Source organism: Pistacia vera, unplaced genomic scaffold (assembly GCF_008641045.1).
Source record: "Pistacia vera cultivar Batoury unplaced genomic scaffold, PisVer_v2 Contig551, whole genome shotgun sequence".
In the NCBI taxonomy this organism is placed as follows: domain Eukaryota; kingdom Viridiplantae; phylum Streptophyta; class Magnoliopsida; order Sapindales; family Anacardiaceae; genus Pistacia; species Pistacia vera.
The window spans coordinates 246,036-264,346 of NW_022196392.1; the positions used below are offsets into that span (position 1 = coordinate 246,036).

The following is an 18,311-nucleotide window of genomic DNA, read 5'->3' on the forward strand; positions in this document are numbered from 1 at the left end:
GATAAATGAACAGATACCATGAACTAATAATTGTTCTAATATTGTAAAACGGAAAATTGATCTGATGCTATAAACTAATAACTGATACTGAATTGATCATAAATGTTAACTGATACATTAACAGATATGATCAACACATATCAAGTGATTAAACAGTCAAACATACACCCCTCTTAATAAAGAACTTTTGTTATGAATGTGCTTCCTAGTTCCTATAACATTGTAATCTCTGTTATGACCTTTATTTCTTGCAAAATTTGGAAACAATGGTACCCATCAAAACTAAATTCTAAAAATAGTTACAAGAATCGGATGACTAATAGTTGAACAATATAATTTACATAAACATTTCAAATGTTTTCTTTTAAAATACAACTCATTAATTGTACATAAAATTGCATGACAGTAATAAGTCACAAAAACCAATCAATTATGGAAACATCTTCTTGCAAGTGTAATACAAGAGTGACTATAAAAAAACCTTTCAGTGTTTTCTCATCCTATACCGTTAGGAGGTGAGCAAATTTGTAGAATCCTGCATGATATCTATTCAGACATTCTTCATTTATTGTTGGTTTCATCCCATTCCTACAAGGTTTTGGCCTTGTAAGAGTCCATTGTCCATATGGCCAACGAATACATGTAATTTACCGCTCTAAAACAATCAATGGTGGTCCACGCTTCAGGAGTTTAGAGAGAATAACTACGCAGAAAACAGCAATGAGTCAGTCAATTATCAGGAACAAATAGTTCTGGAGCAGATATTTTTCAGTGTAAATTATGCAGAATGTAAAGTTTCCAATTGTTGTTGGTAGAAATTTATCCTAAAGGCAGTAACCTGACGATGCAAGATGTAAAGGAAGGATGCAAATGGGTATTTAGTCCTTATCTTCTACATTTTAGGATCGAGTATTTGATTCCTTGGTATCCCTTTCTTGATTTCCCCTCTTAACCTATTAATTTCTCTCTATCACCCTATATAGAATCCTATATTATCTATCTATGATATTCTTCTCACCCTCCACCACCTAAGGAGCAAAAATATTATCTACTAGACATTATAAATACCGCAGTTTTGTCCAACATTTCACAACATCAAGAATCTACTAGAAAATGGTAAAACGGTACATCCACCAAAAAAAAAAACAAATGAATTGACAAAACAGATGATGAAATGATATCTATATAGATTTGAGATAGATTTAGATCTAAAAAGCACAAACTCATACCTTAGTTAACAGCCTATTAACTAAGCTATAAGATAACAGCTTTAAATAAACTTAGGGGTTCTTACACGAGTGCATTTTTAGACCATGCTGCTTCATAGATTTCAATAGCAATTTGAAATCCCATATCAACCAAATCACCACGATCATCGTTACAGGAACTGCATATGTAACACCAGACCATATTTTTCTTGACTGCAATGTTGTAATTCCATATTCTTTAAGATATTCTAGTGAAAAACCTTCTCTAATGCTCTTTTTGCTTTGTCTTCATCAACTATCGCTGAAAGAGCACATGCTCGTGTATAACTACATTAGAGACACGCCTGGTAAGTTCTAGTCTTATCAGATCTGAACTAAAAATGAGAAACAGAAACATGTGAAACACTATAAATAAATCAAGATTTATCAGGCCTTGATAGTTGAGAATATCAATGAATGAAGTTAATCAGTTGCAACATACCATTGTCTAGTAAACTGATTAGCTTGAATAGATGATCTTGAGCGGCTACCGTTATTGTCGTAGTTGAAGTAAGAACCATTCCACAACTCCTCATATAAAACTTTTGCTTACTGAAATTTACACCAAAAATAATCCTCAAACCCTTAAGACCCACTTCATGTGCAAATCCTAACATAGCCTGCAATGCTACCACCTCCATTATATGCAGTTACAACAGAGATAGATCACGTATTGTATGTCTGATTAGGGAAGCCATCATTCTCAATCATCCCATCACCATCCCTATCAAATTCGAACCCATAAAAGTGTTTACGGAACCTTCTGCTTATCGTAACCAATATAGATCATTTGGGCAGCTGGATGAACTTTTGCAGGATTCTGCTCTGAAAAAAAGTTTAATACTCACTAAAGTTTTATCAAGTAAACTTCAATTTTGCTTTTGGACCAGAAATTGAGGAAGCTCGTTCAAACATTCACTATAATTTTCAGCCTTCATTAGTAACTGCATGACTAAGGACATTGTACATTCAGTCGGCTTCACATTTTTCTCTGCCATCTTATGAAGGAGTTCAACAACTTTTGTTATCTCATTATTCTTAAGGAAACCAAACATAAGCGTATTAAATGTGACTACATTTGGAGCACAACCATTTTCCTCCATATATGACAACAACTCATTTGCCATTTCTAGTTGTCCATTTTTACATAGCCCATTGATCAAAATGCTATATGTTACAACATTTGGCACCAGGTTTCCATGAAGAGAAAATTTCTGAAATAGGTCCCAAGCAGTTTCGAATCTCCCTGTTTTACATAATCCATCAATGAGGGAACTCAAACCTTCAATGCCAACTGCAAACTTATTAATTACTAGAGTACTAAACATTTCCAATGCTTCCAAAACACATCTGTTCTTGCAAAGTCCATCAATGAGAATGTTATATGTCGAAGAATCAGGAAAAGCATCATTAAGTTGCATCTCACCAACTAAATTCTGTGCATCTTTCACCTTTGCTATAAGAAAAAAGCCAGTTAACATTCCTTTTGAAATCATCTCTCGATAAAGACTAAGAGCTTCATTGACTTCTTTATTCTTGCAATACCAATTGATTAAAGTAGTGTAGCAAACAACATTAGGTCTATACCCCTTTCTAGCTATAGAATCAAACAACTCCCTTGCATCACCAATTCTATCTACCAAGCAATAACCGTTTATCAAAATGTTGTAAGTATAAATGTCAGGAACCACACCTCTCTGAATCATATGTTCCAAAAATAATTGTCTAGCGTTCTCAACCAATCCAGCCTTACAAAGACCATCAATTATAGTATTATAAGTAACAACATTTGGCCTACAAATAACACCAAATTCTATACTCCCATTAACCATCTCTTCATGAACCTTAATGGCAACACTTATCTTCCTTGTTTTACACAATCCACCACTCAAAGTGTTGCAAGTGATCACATTAGGCCTACAACCAACAACAATCATTTTCTTAAACAATTCCATTGATTCCATTAACGTTCTCTCTACACACAGACCTTTAATCAAACAATTAAATGTCACGGTATTTGGGCTAAAACCCAACTTCAAAATCACCCCAAAAACCGCATCATCAGAAACCCTTTCAGTATTACAGAAGCAATTGATCAAAATATTCAAAGACATTAAATCTGGAGACAACCCAATTGAATTCAATAGCTTATATAGCGAAATAACTTCATAATAATGCTGCTTCTTAGCTAATGCACTAAACAGCGTAGTGAATGATGAAATTGGAGAAAAGGGTTTGGAATTAATCATGTAATGAAAAAAGTACAATGCTTCATTCAGTATAAAGCTACCTGATCGACAATTTTCTTCGAGGAATTTAGCAAGTGAGGATCGTTCAAGGGTTTTTTTGAAAGAATACGAAACTTCATTTTTGGAGCTTGAAGATGTGAGGTTATGTAAGTGAGCTAACAAAAATAAAACATTAACTTTCGAAGATGGGTTTTGATAGATTGAAGATGAACGAAATGGGGATCTGAATCTCAAAGCCATGTATGAAGAGTGTTTTTGTGGGTCGTTTTTTCCGTCATTGCAAAAGGCAAATGCATTAAAGAGAAATCTTTTGACAAATTTCACAAACAACCTTAAAGGTTTTCAAAATTACAAACTTATGTCAAGTATCGATCTTTCCTATTCAAGCTACCTTTATGATTTCGAAAATTGAAGGGTAAAAATGTAAATCCACGTTCAGATGTTTTTCAGTTTGAGGTGGTTTTCTACTAAATCCAAAAATCAAACAAAATGCAACCCAATTTATATAAGTATTCAATTGGAATTTTTTTACCTTTTTTTTTAATAAAATTATAAGATTTAAATAAATCATGCTATTGAACTTTGTATTTAATTAACAATAATATATAATTTTTTTTTTCTATTTGTTCTTCAAACTTTTAAAATATACCAAAATTGATATTTCACATAATCGAATGTGATATATTAAAAATTCAAGGGATATTGTTTTTTACTTTTTAGAAGTTACACGAATAATGTTTCGTTATCATATTAATAAGATTATCACGCTAATTATATTGCTGAAATATCTATATTACTAAAATAATAGTATGTATAGTTTAATATAATTACTAGTTTTGTATTATACAATAGAGTTATATTGCCAGCCTTGAGGTTTAATATAGTAAAAATAATCAAATTTATAAAATAATAAAAATCTTAAGTGAATTTCTATAATTATAGTGAAGCTCAAAGGAGTTAACTTGATGTCCTTAACACTTTATGATACTATTGTAATGTTCTACATTTGTTTATCCACAATGTGCGCTATACATTAATATATATGATCAGCACATATCAAGTGATTAGACAATCGCACATACATCTATCTCAGTAAAGAGCTTTTGTCATGAATGTACTTCTTATAACATTGTAATCTCTATTATGACCCCAATTGCTTGTAAAATTTGGAAACCATGGTATCCACCAAAACTAAATTCTAAAAACAGTTACAAAATTTCTGACAACAATGTTTGGTACTGGGCTTTCAATGAGAGAAATTTCTACAATAACTACCGAGTAGTTTCAGATATCCTTGTTTTACATAATCCATCAAAGAGGGAATTCAGGCTTTCAAGGTCAACTGCAAACTCATTATTTGCTAAAGTATGAAACATTTGCACTTCTTCCGAAACACATCCATTCTTGCAAAATCCATCAATGAAAATGCTATGTGTCCAAGAATAAGGTAGAACCATTAAGTTGCATCTCACCAACTAATTTTTGTGCATCTTTTACTTTAGCTTTAAGAAAAAGGCAAGTTAACAAATTGTTATTTATAATCACATTAGGCCTAATTCCTTCTAAAATTGTAACGACTCCATTCTACTCACATTCTTTTAAAATATACATAGTAAAAATATATGTAAGAAAGCATAAAAGTTAGGGCCCAAATTTTTCTTTTATTAAACATATATATTCTTTATACAAAAAGTTGTATCATGTATAAAAAGCATCAAAAACAAGGTGGACAGTGTAGCCATTTCCCTTCGTTTGCCGACGTCCATTCGACTGTATCCTCACCTAGATCTTGCAAAAACATAGGAAACAACGAGGTGAGCACAACTAATGCTCAGTAAGTAAATCCTCTACTCATCTATCCCCGCAACTCTCTTTCTAATTCTTTCCTTACAATTCTCATTTACTCTCTCTTTTATACTTCTCTCTATTTGCTCTTTCTAATAACTCTTTGTTACTAACTCTCTTTTGTAAGTCACGGCCTCATCTTATCGGAGGCACGGCCGAGACTCGCTCTTGCTCTCCGTGACTTCTACTCATTCTAGCCGATCGGACTCGATTATGCATGGATTCGGAACCTTTGGCTATGTGAGTATATAATCTATCTCTCGGGTACTCTCGGGTATAGCCCTCATCCGCATGCACTCTCACGGGCTACACCACTTCTCTATCTCATACTCATGCCGCTCTCTCAATGCGGTGTACATGCGGGAATACTCTACCCATTACTCATGGGTTCCCTATCGCACAACCTACTCTATTCTTTTCTTTAGCACTTTTCTCTCTTTACTTCTCTAGTGCTCAATCTCTCTTTCTCTTTACTAATAGAGATGCTTATTCTCAACATCCCTCTCTACTCTTTCTCAAACTAACTACTCTAGATAACTTATACTCAAAAGTCTCTACTCTCTCTCAAGCTATTACTCAATGCACAACTAATGCACATGGTGTTTATGCTCATTAATGCAATAGGAAATGCCAATATGCGATGTTGCAAGAATTAAGGTTCACAATTCATGCTTATATTTCTCTTAGGCATTTCATCAAACAATCATGTGCTACAAAAACTCTACTATAATTCCTACTCTGTTTCATTCTCTAGCCATTCAAAATGGGAGAAAACTCCCTCAAATAACCATAACCCTGTCAGGAAAACACTTCCAAATAGGTTTACACAACATCTCCCAAACTTCAACTCAATTTCTACTTCTCAAAACACATTTAAACACTTCTCATACATGAAGTGCATCCAACAACCACAAATAGAATCTCATCTCAACTCAACTTTCAACAAGCATAATACATGCTTCACATGCATATATCTCTACTCAATCTCTACTCAAAAACTATTCAAGTCTCAACTTGGTTGATTTTTACTTTGTGAAAAAGTGACTTCTCTAGCACTTTTCCTTTCCCTTGTTGTCTTGTCTTCTCTCTCAACTCAACACACAACATAACAAAGCAACCATATAAGACTTCATATAAAATATAAGCAAACTCACATCTAAAGCAAGAATCCTTACCTTAGGATGCTTTAGATGAAATCTCTACCCAAATTACTCAAAAGCTTTCTTAAACACCTTAGAAATCTTGGAACAATTGAAAGGAAAATTGAAGAAGTAGAGAATGAGAATGGCGGTGGAATGGATGGAATGGGGTTTATTACACTACCCCTTTTTAGCTCATAAGAAAATCATCACTTTCCAACTTTGCCCTTGCTCTTCCTTAAAAATTCCATCTAATCCTTTGATTCATTACACTCACACCCCCACACTAACCATTCTCCATGAAATGTCCTTACATTTTACTCCCCACTTTTCCTGCTAATTAGGGTAGAAGAAGGTCATTTTACCCTTATGGAGAAATATCTAGAAACTTCATTAAACTTTTCCCTTCGCCACGGCGAAGAAACTTTTGTCGCCCAGCGAAAAATTATAGAGTCGACCCCGCCTTACCCAAAGCCACCGTCGCCGCGGCGAATACTACTCTTCGCCCCGGCGAAGACTGCAATTCTAAATTCCTCAAATCTCAACCAATTTCAAGGCAAACACTCACAAACTCAACTACACTCATTAAAGCTGAATCATAAACATTTAAGAAAAGCCATCTTAAAGTTGTACCTAGGTAGCTTCAAAAATCTTCTCTTCTAAAGACTAAGAACTTCTGACTTCTTTTTCTTGCAATACCATCTGATTAAAGTATTGTAGCAACACATTAGGTCCATATCCCTTTCGATTAAACTTCTTCATTTATAAGATCAGTTTTTATGTTGTTTATTAGAGACTATTATTAGAGGTGGCCACGAGGCAGCGAAGTCGATATTTGAAGTTCATTAGAGACATACTTCCAATAATGATGGAATCAATTAGAAAGAGAAAATTTTATAGCTATAAGACTTTTCTATTCTAATTTTTCAACGCATCATATTCTGCGACAGAATTTGAAATATGAGAAGAATCTTGAACTTTCTCTCAATGTTTTGACATGCTAATTCTTTAAATTAATTTCTCTATTCAATGTAGTGGTGGATCATTATGTATTTATTTCATTCGTTTGTTGTTTATTGATTAATTTTCCATCTTCTCCTCTTTGTTTTTATGTTAATCATATGAACCACAAATTTTATGAGATAATTTTAATCATTTATCACATGCTCATAGAAGCCAGTTAATTTCAAGAAACCTAAATTTAATATAACATTTATAATCAGTGTTTCTTATTGATTAAAATTTTTTACGTCAATCGAGACACAACTACTTTTATAACTCATAATGCTTAATCAAAATTATACTATTAATTTAATCTCCTTTATAAAAATATATTAGTGCAAACATTTAACTTAAGCATGCTAAAACTGATTACTTAATTAAAAGCAAGAAAGACCACAAGAAATTGAATTATAACGAAATTTCAACAACATTTTTTGAAAAACAACTTGACCTAAAACTTAAGCTGAAAAAGAGGCATCTTCACGTGTTACATAAACCAAGCCCAAATTCAGACAGAAAGACCAACCATACGATGATGAATCTGAAGATTCAAATCATGACCTCTACTTTAATATCGTGTGTGTGATTTTTGTGTAAGCTCGAAAGTCTGGTAGCCCAAAAATCAGTAGATCGACGTGATCTCAAGGTCATGGAATCTGAAGTCCGACTCAGCAAAACTCGTCGCGCCCATCCATACAGTTGTTTGACAGACTAAGGGATAACCTTATCTCGAACATCTCGGAGGGATAAGAACGAATCAATATTGTGCGACATCACGCAATCACTAAAATCACGAATCGCTTCCCATCTGATGGATCCAATTCCTCCACTTCCTTTACTTCCTTGGTGTAAACTGTATAAATACCCCTTCCAATATGAGAAAGGGGTTAGCAAATTCCAATATGAAACTCATGGCAAGTTAGAAGACAGCTGATTCCAAGGGCGACATGGAAAGAGCCCATGGAGAACAAGTTAATAATGGTCCGGGAATCTCGCACTTAGTGACTTAGTACTAAAAGAAACGAAAAATGAAACATAATTCATAGATCACTAAAACCCTCTCAAGTACTCGCTTAAAATTAAGAAGGAATATCAACAAATACCATGGAATAATGTTTAATCCTATTCATGGGGATTAGGTAAATATTCCATTCTGAAAATAGAAAGTGAAACATTAGATCTTTTTTGAAGATTGGTCTAATTCAGGATCTAACATGTACAATTGAAAACCTCATTCTCGATTCTACGAAAATTTATGAGAGCATCCAATAGAATCATGAAGAGTCTAAGTGAAACAAACATAATCATATGAGATATGGATATTCATTCAAAACGAAAACAAAATGAATATATGTGGCGGAAATTTTAATCAGGCGAGCATACAGATGATATTCTTCATATTCTTCCTCAGACAATTCAGACCAAAGACTTTTTTCACATTTTCCACAAGCATAGATGCAAGGCCTGCTGTTCAGTACACAAACTTAATAGTGCTCTAGTGGTCCATCTTTCTGCATTGGATTTTCGTCTATGAAAAATAGTAATGGATTCTCCGTAGAATAGAATCAATAGGTACAGAAAAGCAAAGACCCTAACGTTGCACTGTGAGTATTCAATGTTATTTTAGACCAGAATAGACCACCAACCCATAATAGTTTTCATGATCTTGTTGGATCCATCCATTGGTCATTTGTCACATAAAAAGGAACTTGATCGCCATCTAATAGGCTAAAATTTCTCTGAATCTTGGGGTAAGGTATTGAGGCTATCCTTATCACAAATTGGATGAAATATATGTTCCACAAGAAACATATTAGAACTTTACCCTTTTGAATAAAATGGGTATAAACTTTGACATATCTGGAAGAAAATTTACAAGAAGGGTACTGATATAGATTGATCTCAATAGCACATATATTTTTCGTCCTCAAAGAGGTATCTTTTGTCATAACTATGTTTACAGAAACATATTAAGGCAAAACCTTATGTTTTTATAAGAAAAAGAAGTTTGTCAATTACTGTGCTATTCTACATAACATGTAACATGTAACCCCTGGAACAAACCTCACTTCTTAAGGAACATTTCTCTGAACTCATTATTTGACTTCAGCTTCTCATCTTCCACTTCCCCGGCTTTTTGATTTGTCGAGGGGACAACAAGTGGTCTGAGTTCCTTGGCATTGCAAATGTGTTTCTCCCCTTTAGCTGAATGTTATCACTACATTTATTAGCAGCAGAGTGTGGTGCTCTAGACTCCCTGAAAATCTGATTACTACTTTACGCTGCCATTTAACCCAAAGGGGTAAGAAAATAAAAGGTAAAAGTGGGAAACACAAACATCCAAACGTCTATAGACTGCATTGCACACAAACAAACACACACAAGTAACATAAAAGATAAAACATAATTCCACTTAGCCTACCGTGGTCTCCAAAGGCCGCATGACCAGCAAAATCCATTCTCTTTTACTTGGGATTTGATCTTGCAATGCTTATCCTCTTCCCAAGAATTTTTTTTTTGTTCTTTCCTACAGCTACAGCAAGGTGTGCATCATCGACAAAATCCACATATGCGAGGCCCTTCAAAAATCGATAAGAGTATATTATAAATTAGTATGCAACGGTCCCATACAGATGCACTACAGTTTAAAGGTAAGCTGGAATATGGGTAAATCTGTATGGGACTATGGTTGAGTCTCCTAAGCATATCACTTGCTAGTAAAATGAAAAAAATATGCTCTTAGACAGTTAGACCCTTTATACTTAGAAAATTAAGCAATTTTACATAATTATAGAATTCAACGCTTCTGCAAGTTTATTTGAGACTGCATAATTGTCTCTGGAAAGGACATTCATCTTAAAACCAAAAGCGTAAGAACTAAACTATTTATTAACTACAAGGAAGAAATCAAATTGAAGTTTCAGTGAGCACCCTTGAGAAGTTTGATAAAAGAGAATGGATTGCAATTAGCAGTTTCTATCTCCCAGAAGCATCGGCCATGCTGATCTCCCAATCTCATTAAAATTAGTTTTTTAAGGCTAATTTCTGTGGTACATTTCACATTATGCATACATGTGTTAAAGTTTAAAGGTCAGGCAATGTTAAATAAGGATTTGACTGTAAGACTGATGTGCACATGGAAGGTCCAGTGGATAGCTTCCCCTTTTTCATTTGAAGCATAAAGGACAAAGAACATTGACAAATAATGAATGATAGAAATAGAGTCATACCCTTGACTTTCTGGTGCACTTGTTCGGCAGAATTCGATCAGATCCAACCCCACCAATATCACTAAAGAATTTTTTTAGACCATCAGAATTATCTCTCCGTATTTGCCTATCCAGCGTCAAAAAAGAATAAAAAGAAATCTCTCTCTGAAGTGCGAGAGAATCTCTTCTTGCCCTGAAGTTAAGGTTTGATAAAAATGCAGTACACTCGTCAGTGTATACTTTGGCTCTTCTAGTGGTGGAGTCTTTGATGTGCTGGTCATTTGGATTCTCTTCAAACTTGGGTTTTGCTTCTTCTACTTCGTTTTCTTGAGCTAAGTTCTGTGCATGTCCCTTTTCTTTCCCGTGCACTTTGTTTTGGGTTTTGGGTACTATTTTTCTACCGTTTAGCTGGAGACTGTTCATCAGTCATGTTTGAATCTGTTTTAATCTTTCCATTAACACTTTTCTTATGCAACTTCTCTTTCTGACCTATTAGTTCAGGAACAAATTTGGCTTCTTTCTGTAACCTAGATAGTTGCAGCTCTTCCAAGCGGGTGTAATCTGAGAAAGAGAACAAAGACAAGCATCTTTATGCATTGAGTTAAAATAGCAAGGATTGCATGCATTCAATAAATACCAAGCAGTATCATAATTCAGTAACATCTTTAACAATGTTACGTAACAACTTGACTTAAAAGCTTAAATTGATAGTTAAGCGTTCAACAACCATACTTAAAATTTAACACAATCTCGTGCGCTGAACAGCCACAACAACAACTATAAATATAACATAAATACATATACAAGTTTATAATCTAAATAAGAGCCTATTTGTTATACATTTTAAATAGTGTTTTATTTTCGAAACAAAGGAATGTAAGGAATTTTATGAAAATACGTTTTCATAAAAATAAGTTGAAATGATTTCAAAACAATGTTTTTGCATATAATCCTAAAAATTTGTGTAAAATTAGAAAACAAGAAAAATATCATTTCTCGGTCTTTATATAGTTTTTAACTTCAAAAACAATTTTTAATACCAGATATACTTTTAATTATTTAAAATATTGAGATAAAGCTTTTAAAATTTTTAATTGTAACTTAATTTTTTAAAATTATTTTTGAATCACAAACCAAGCTGGCCCAAATCTCATAAAGAGATTTAAAATACAAAATCTATTTTCATATATTTAAAATTTAGAGATAAAACTTTAAAATTTTTAATTGTAACTTAGTTTTTCAAAATTATTTTTGAATGACAACCCAAATTGGCTCAAATCTCATATAGAGAGATTTAAACATGAAATAAGGAGAAAACAAATCCTGATAATCTTTTTATTTCAATCTCTTAAACTAGATAAGACTTAGATAACTCTTAAATTTATCATATTCTAATCTAGAAATCCTACACTCCCCCTCAAGCTGGTGAATAGATATTTATCATTCCCAGCTTGGAAACTAGAGTAACAAACAACTGTCTAGGCAGTCCTTTTGTAAGAATATATGTTGTCTGCTGACTTGTAGGCAAGTAGGTAACACACAACAGCTTATCTTGTATCTTCTCCTTGATGAAATGTCTATCTATTTCAATGTGCTTGGTCTTATCATGATGCACTAGATTGTGTGCTATCCCAATCGCAACCTTGTTGTCACAGTACAACCTCATAGGCTCCACTTTCAAGCTCTCCCAAGATTCTTCTTAGCCATATTAGTTCACAAATCCCATGAGCCATAGCATGAAATTCAGCCTCAGCACTACTTCTAGCTACCACGTTCTACTTCTTACTTCTCTAGGTTACTAAATTTCCCCAAACAAAAGTGCAATAACCTAAGGTCGATCTTCTATCATCCACAAAACCAGCCCAGTCCGCATCCGTGAATGCTTCTACTTTCCTTTCATTCTTTTTACCAAAAAACAGCCCCTACCCAAGGGTCATTTTAAGATACCTTAGAATCCTACTCATAGCCCCAAAAAGCTTCTCTTGTGGGTTATGCATATGCTGACTCACTACGCTCATTGGAAAGGCTATGTCAGGTCTAGTATGAGATAGGTATATCAACTTCCCAACCAACCTTAGATACCTACCTTTATCAACCAGAGCATCACAACTCATTTCCTCAAATTTCAAATTTGGTTCAATGGGAGTCTCAACTGGCTTGTAACCTAGCATACCTATCTCCTTCAGTAAATCCAACACATATTTTCTTTGTGAAACTGAAATTCCCTTTTTACTCCTAGCAATCTCTATACCAAGGAAATACCTCAACTGCCCCAAGTCTTTTAATTCAAAATCCTAAGCAAGAACCTTCTTAACAGCCTCCATTTCTTCAAAACTATCTCTAATAATAGTAATATAGTCTACATAAACAATAGGAATAGTAATCTTACCTACGGAGGTTTTAAGGAATAATGTATGATCAGTCTGCCCCAGAGTGAAACCATACCCCTTAACAGCCTTTGTGAATTTTTCAAACCAGGCCCATGGAGACTGTTTTAGGTAATGATTTCTTCAATTTGCACACTTTTCCGTCCTTTCCACTCCCTTCAAACCCTGGTGGCATTTCCATGTATACCTCTTTTGCAAGTTCACCATTCAAAAACGCGTTTTTTCACATCTAGTTGTTGTAAAGGCCAGTCTAGATTTGGTGCAAGAGATGAGCACCTTGATAGTATTCAACTTAGCCACTGGAGCAAAGGTCACCTCATAATCTACTCCATGCGATTGCATAAATCCCCTTGCCACCAGCCTTGCCTTATACCTTTCAACTGTTCCATCTGCCTTATACTTAATAGTAAATACCCACTTGCAGCTCACAGTAGTTTTCCCTCTAGGTAAACTCACTAGTTCCCAGGTCTTGTTTTTTCTCAAGAGCCTCCATCTCCTCTATCATAGTCTTCCTTCACTATTCATCTGCTAATGCCTCATGTATCAGTGTTGGAACCTTCACAGCTGAGAGATTAGTGGTGAATACCAAAAATTTATTTGCCAACTTATCGTATGCCACATACTTAACAATAGGATGCAACGTATAGGATCTAACACTCTTCCTTAGTGCAATAGGTAAATGTAAATCATCATGCCCTGACTTAGATTCATCAGAAGATAGTTCTTCCATACCTCGTGACTATGAACCATTGGTTTCTTGTAGTTGGGATGATTGCTCATGCAGATCATTAGGTTTCCTTCCACTTTGATAGTTAGTTCTTCGAGAATAACATTAAAGACCCAACTGATTTAATCTATCCCCTTGGTTGCAATCTTTCCTGAGAGTTTGTTTTACCAAAAGTGGGCTATATAGTTAGAGTATGACCTAAATTGGTAGGCTGACTACGAGACTGACTCATCCTTATAGGACTAGGCTGACCTATAAGAACCTAACCTGAATTATGCTGACTAGGAGATTAACTTATTCTTATAGGACTAGGTTGACCTATAGGAAACTAGGTGACTTTGAACTTTGACCTGGACTGGGAGACTACTGAGACTGACTCAAGTGTGGTTGTAAGGGTAACATTACTTCCTACAAATGACCTTCACAATCTCTTAAATTCTCCCCTGAAGGGAAGTGGGGAAGAATATATGTGACTTAAAAAATGTAACATCACTAGAAACATATAATGTTCTCTTTATAGAACAATAGCACTAATAGTCTTTCTGTGTGGGAGAATATCCAAGAAAGAGACATTTAATGGCCCTAGAGTCTAGCTTTCCTCTATTAGGAGACATAACATGTACAAAAGTAGTACATCCAAACACCTTTAAGGGTAAAGTATTTAGGATCCTACAACTAGGAAAAATCTTTAGCAAAGTCTCAATAGGTGTATGAAAATCAAGAATTCTAGTAGGTAATCTATTTATCAAATATGCAGCTGTTAAAATCGCATGACTCCCAAAATACTTAGGTACATTAATGATAAACATTAAGACTCTAGCTACCTCTAATAGGTGCCTATTCTTTCTTTCAGCTATCTCATTTTGTTGAGGGGTATTAACACAAGATCTTTGATGTACAATCCCGTGATGTAACAGGTAGTTTCCTAGGATAGAGTGAAAATATTCCTTACCATTATCAGTCAGTAAAACCTGGATTTTTTCTCAAAACTGAGTTTCAACCGTTGAATGAAAGTTTTTGAACAATTGACCTACTTCAAACTTGTTTTTCATCAAGTATACCCAACATATTCTAGTGTGATCATCAATAAAGGTAATGAAACCCTTTTGAACTCTTGGAAGGCCTGTGATAAAATCCATTGATATACTTTCCAATTTCCATTCAGGAATACTGAGTGGCTGAAGTAAACCTGATGGTCTTTGGTGTTCTGCACTTTGCCACATAATCTCCAATATCTCTCTTCATACTGGCCACCAATAACTTTTCTTTAAATATTGATACATCTTGGTTCCTCCAGGATGAACAGTATATGGTGTATCATGAGCCTCTACAAGAATCTTTCTCTTCAACTTAGCGTCTTGGGGAATGCATATACGATTTCGGAAACGGAGGACACCATCTAACAGGTGAAATTCTAATATCTTGCCCTCAATTACTTGTTGACTTACGTTCTAACACCACTCATCAACAACTTGTTTTTCTTTAATCTCTTCTAGCAAAGTAGGCTGAATGTCTAACCTGGCAAGCCTTCCCGATATCACCTCTATTTGGTCCTTTATCAACTCTCCCAATAACTCTTTATGTCTTGTGAGTTGAGACAAGTAGGCATTTCTACTCAAGGCATCAGCTACTACATTGGCTTTTCTAGGTTGATACTTAATTTCACAATCATAATCCTTTACCAGCTCTAACCATCTCCTCTGCCTCATATTCAACTCTCTTTGGGTGACGAAGTACTTCAAACTCTTATGATCCGTATAAATGTTACTCTTTGCTCCATACAAATAATGCCTCCATATTTTCAGTGCAAAAACTACAACAGCCAACTCTAGATCATGTGTAAGGTATCTCGTCTCATACTCTTTTAGTTGTCGAGAAGCATAGGCCATTACTCTACCCAACTACATCAATACTGCACCAAATCCCTGAAATGAGACATATGTATAAATATCATAATCTACACCCTCCTATGGTAACACAAGAATAGGAATTGTGGTCAATCTTCTCTTTAACTCTTGAAAACTTTCTTCATAGGCATTCAACCATATGAAAGGTGTTCTCTGTTTGGTGAGAGTTGTGAGTGGCTTAGCCAACTGAGCAAACCTTGCTACAAACCGCCTATAGTAGCCTGCTAGGCCCAAGAAACTTCTAACTTCCTTTACTGTCTTCGGCTGTTGCCATTCCAGAATTGCCTTTACCTTACTTGGATCCACTGATATACCCTCCTTTGAGATGGTATGGCCCAGGAAGATAACTTGATCTAGCCAAAACTCATACTTAGAAAATTTTGCAAATAGCCTCTTATCTCACAATCGCTGTAGCACAAATCTTAGGTGTTCTTCATGCTCCTCTTTTGTCTTAGAATAAACCAAGATATCATCAATAAACACCACTATGAATCGATCAAGACAATCCTGAATCACCCAATTCATTAAGTCCATAAAGACTACTAGGGCATTGGTTAACCTAAAAGGCATCACCACAAACTCATAATGCCTATATTTGGTCCAAAAAGCAGTCTTGGCAATATCTTGCTCTGTAACGCTTACTTGGTGATAACCCGACCTCAAATCAATCTTTGAAAACACGGTTGCTCCTTTCAGCTAATCAAACAAATCATCTATGAGAGGTAACAGGTATTTATTCTTCATTGTCACTTTATTTAGCTCTCTGTAATCTATGCACATCTGTAGAGATCCATCTTTCTTCTTTACAAATAAAATTGGAACGTCCCGAGGAGAATGGCTAGGTCAAATAAAACCCTTGTCTAAGAGTTCCTGAAGCTGCTTTTTCAATTCCTGAAGTTCAGCTGGGGCCATCCGATAAGGGGTTTTAGAAATTGGTGTTGTCCCTGGTGCTAGGTTAATACTGAATTCTACTTCTCTTTGTAAAGGTAAACCCGGAAAATCTTTTGGGAATACATCTAAAAACTCCCGGACTACTGGCACATTCTGAATCTCTTGTTGTGGGACATCATTACTGTGCACTACATGAGCAATATACCCCAAGCACCCTTTTCTTAGCATCTTTCTGGCCTTTACACTGCTAATTAACATACTAAGCTGGTGACCCTCGCCAAAATTAAACTTATCACCATCATCGAGATTAAATCTTGCTTTCTTCTTCTGACAATCAATCTCTACTCAAAATCTCCCCACGAAATCCATGCCCAAAATAACATCAAAATCGGGCATATCAAACACCATCAAATCCACCGGCAACTCTTTTCCATGGATCACTACGGACTCCCCTGGAAGCATCTCCTGAGTTACGACACTAACACCATCTGGTAACTCTATCTTAATGGACAATCCACTATAATAGGTTTCAAACCTAATCTGTCTAAAATCCCATGTGTAATAAATGAATGTGTGGCTCCTGAATCAATTAATGCATAAAGGGGAACTGAGTGAAATAATAACTGACCAGTAACTGCAGATGGGCTAGCTTAAGCTTCACTCTAAGCTACTGTGAACACTCGAGCATTAGTACCTCTAGGAGTCTACGCTGCGGGTGCAAGAAGGGCTTTGCAATCTCTCATCATATACCCTGGCTGCCAGCATCTATAGCATACGTTTCGGCCCAAATCTCTAAGACGCTCCCCATAATGATTTCTTCCACACTTTTGGCGCTAGGGAACTTCAACAGTTCTCGGCCTTTTATTCTGCCAATCCCTCTTGTTCTTCTTGGGTTGATATCTTTTCTTATTTCTCACCTTTCTATTAGCGGGGGCATTAGCTCTATCTCTCTGTGGAGCAGAAGGTGGAACACTAGGGGCAATTGCTGATGGAGTTGCTGGGGTTAGCTTATTCACAAATATTTCTGCCCGTAAGGCTCGTTCCAAAGCTTCACTATATGTTTAGGGGGGCAGGGCACCGGCCATCACATCTCGAGCTATTTCTTGTTTCAGCCCACACATGAACTTATCTCTCCTCAATTCTGGTGTACTCACTACACCTGGCACAAACCTTGCCAGGGAATTAAATTTCACCGAATATTCTTTCACTGAACTAGTCCCCTGTTGCAAATTGATAAACTCCTGAACCTTTTCATGAACTCGATCAACTATTCTACACTCTGCCTCAAACAATCTTCTGCAATCTCCCCAAGTCATCGAGGCTATATCTTGAGTATCCTCCATCAATTCCCACCATATACGGGCATCACCCCTAAACAGGAAGCTTGCATACTAAATCTTCTCCTGATCTGTCATAGGGAAAAGTTTCGTCATACGCTCCACGGATCTAAACCACTCGTTTGCCACTATTGGGTCTGTCGTACCTCGGAATTCTGATAGCTGATGTTGACTAGGCAACCCATATATTCGGCTCAATACGATTCTACATTACCGGCGGTACCGGCCTCTCTCTCTCCTCTCTGGGGGTCGGTACAATAACTGGGGTCTCAACTCTCTCGAGTAGAGAGCCTCCACGTTTCTTTACCAAGACTTGCTGTATAATACTATGGATCCTCGCTTCATCGAGGACAAGGGGAGTAGATTCTGAA

General features: G+C 35.6%; 1 protein-coding gene across 1 annotated transcript; it reads right to left on the reverse strand.

Annotated features, from left to right (window-relative positions):
• Positions 1–1,290: 1,290 nt before the first annotated feature.
• Positions 1,291–3,211, reverse strand: LOC116108021 (putative pentatricopeptide repeat-containing protein At1g12700, mitochondrial). The gene is made up of 5 exons (XM_031394306.1): positions 3,077–3,211; positions 2,888–2,995; positions 2,530–2,782; positions 2,003–2,072; positions 1,291–1,387 (listed from the first exon to the last, which is right to left on the reverse strand). The coding sequence occupies exons 1-5, from the start codon at positions 3,209–3,211 to the stop codon at positions 1,291–1,293; spliced, it is 663 nt and encodes a 220-aa protein (XP_031250166.1).
• Between the last annotated feature and the right edge of the window lie 15,100 nt (positions 3,212–18,311).

Coding starts and splice junctions, on each gene's coding strand:
- LOC116108021 (XM_031394306.1), bottom strand. CDS start 3,211: ATGGAATCAATGGAATTGTTTAAGAAAATGATTGTTGTTGGTTGTAGG. Junction 2,073..2,529: donor GTTTGCAGTTGGCATTGAAG/GTTTGAGTTCCC, acceptor ACTTTTTTTCAG/AGCAGAATCCTGCAAAAGTT. Junction 1,388..2,002: donor TACGATAAGCAGAAGGTTCC/GTAAACACTTTT, acceptor TTACATATGCAG/TTCCTGTAACGATGATCGTG.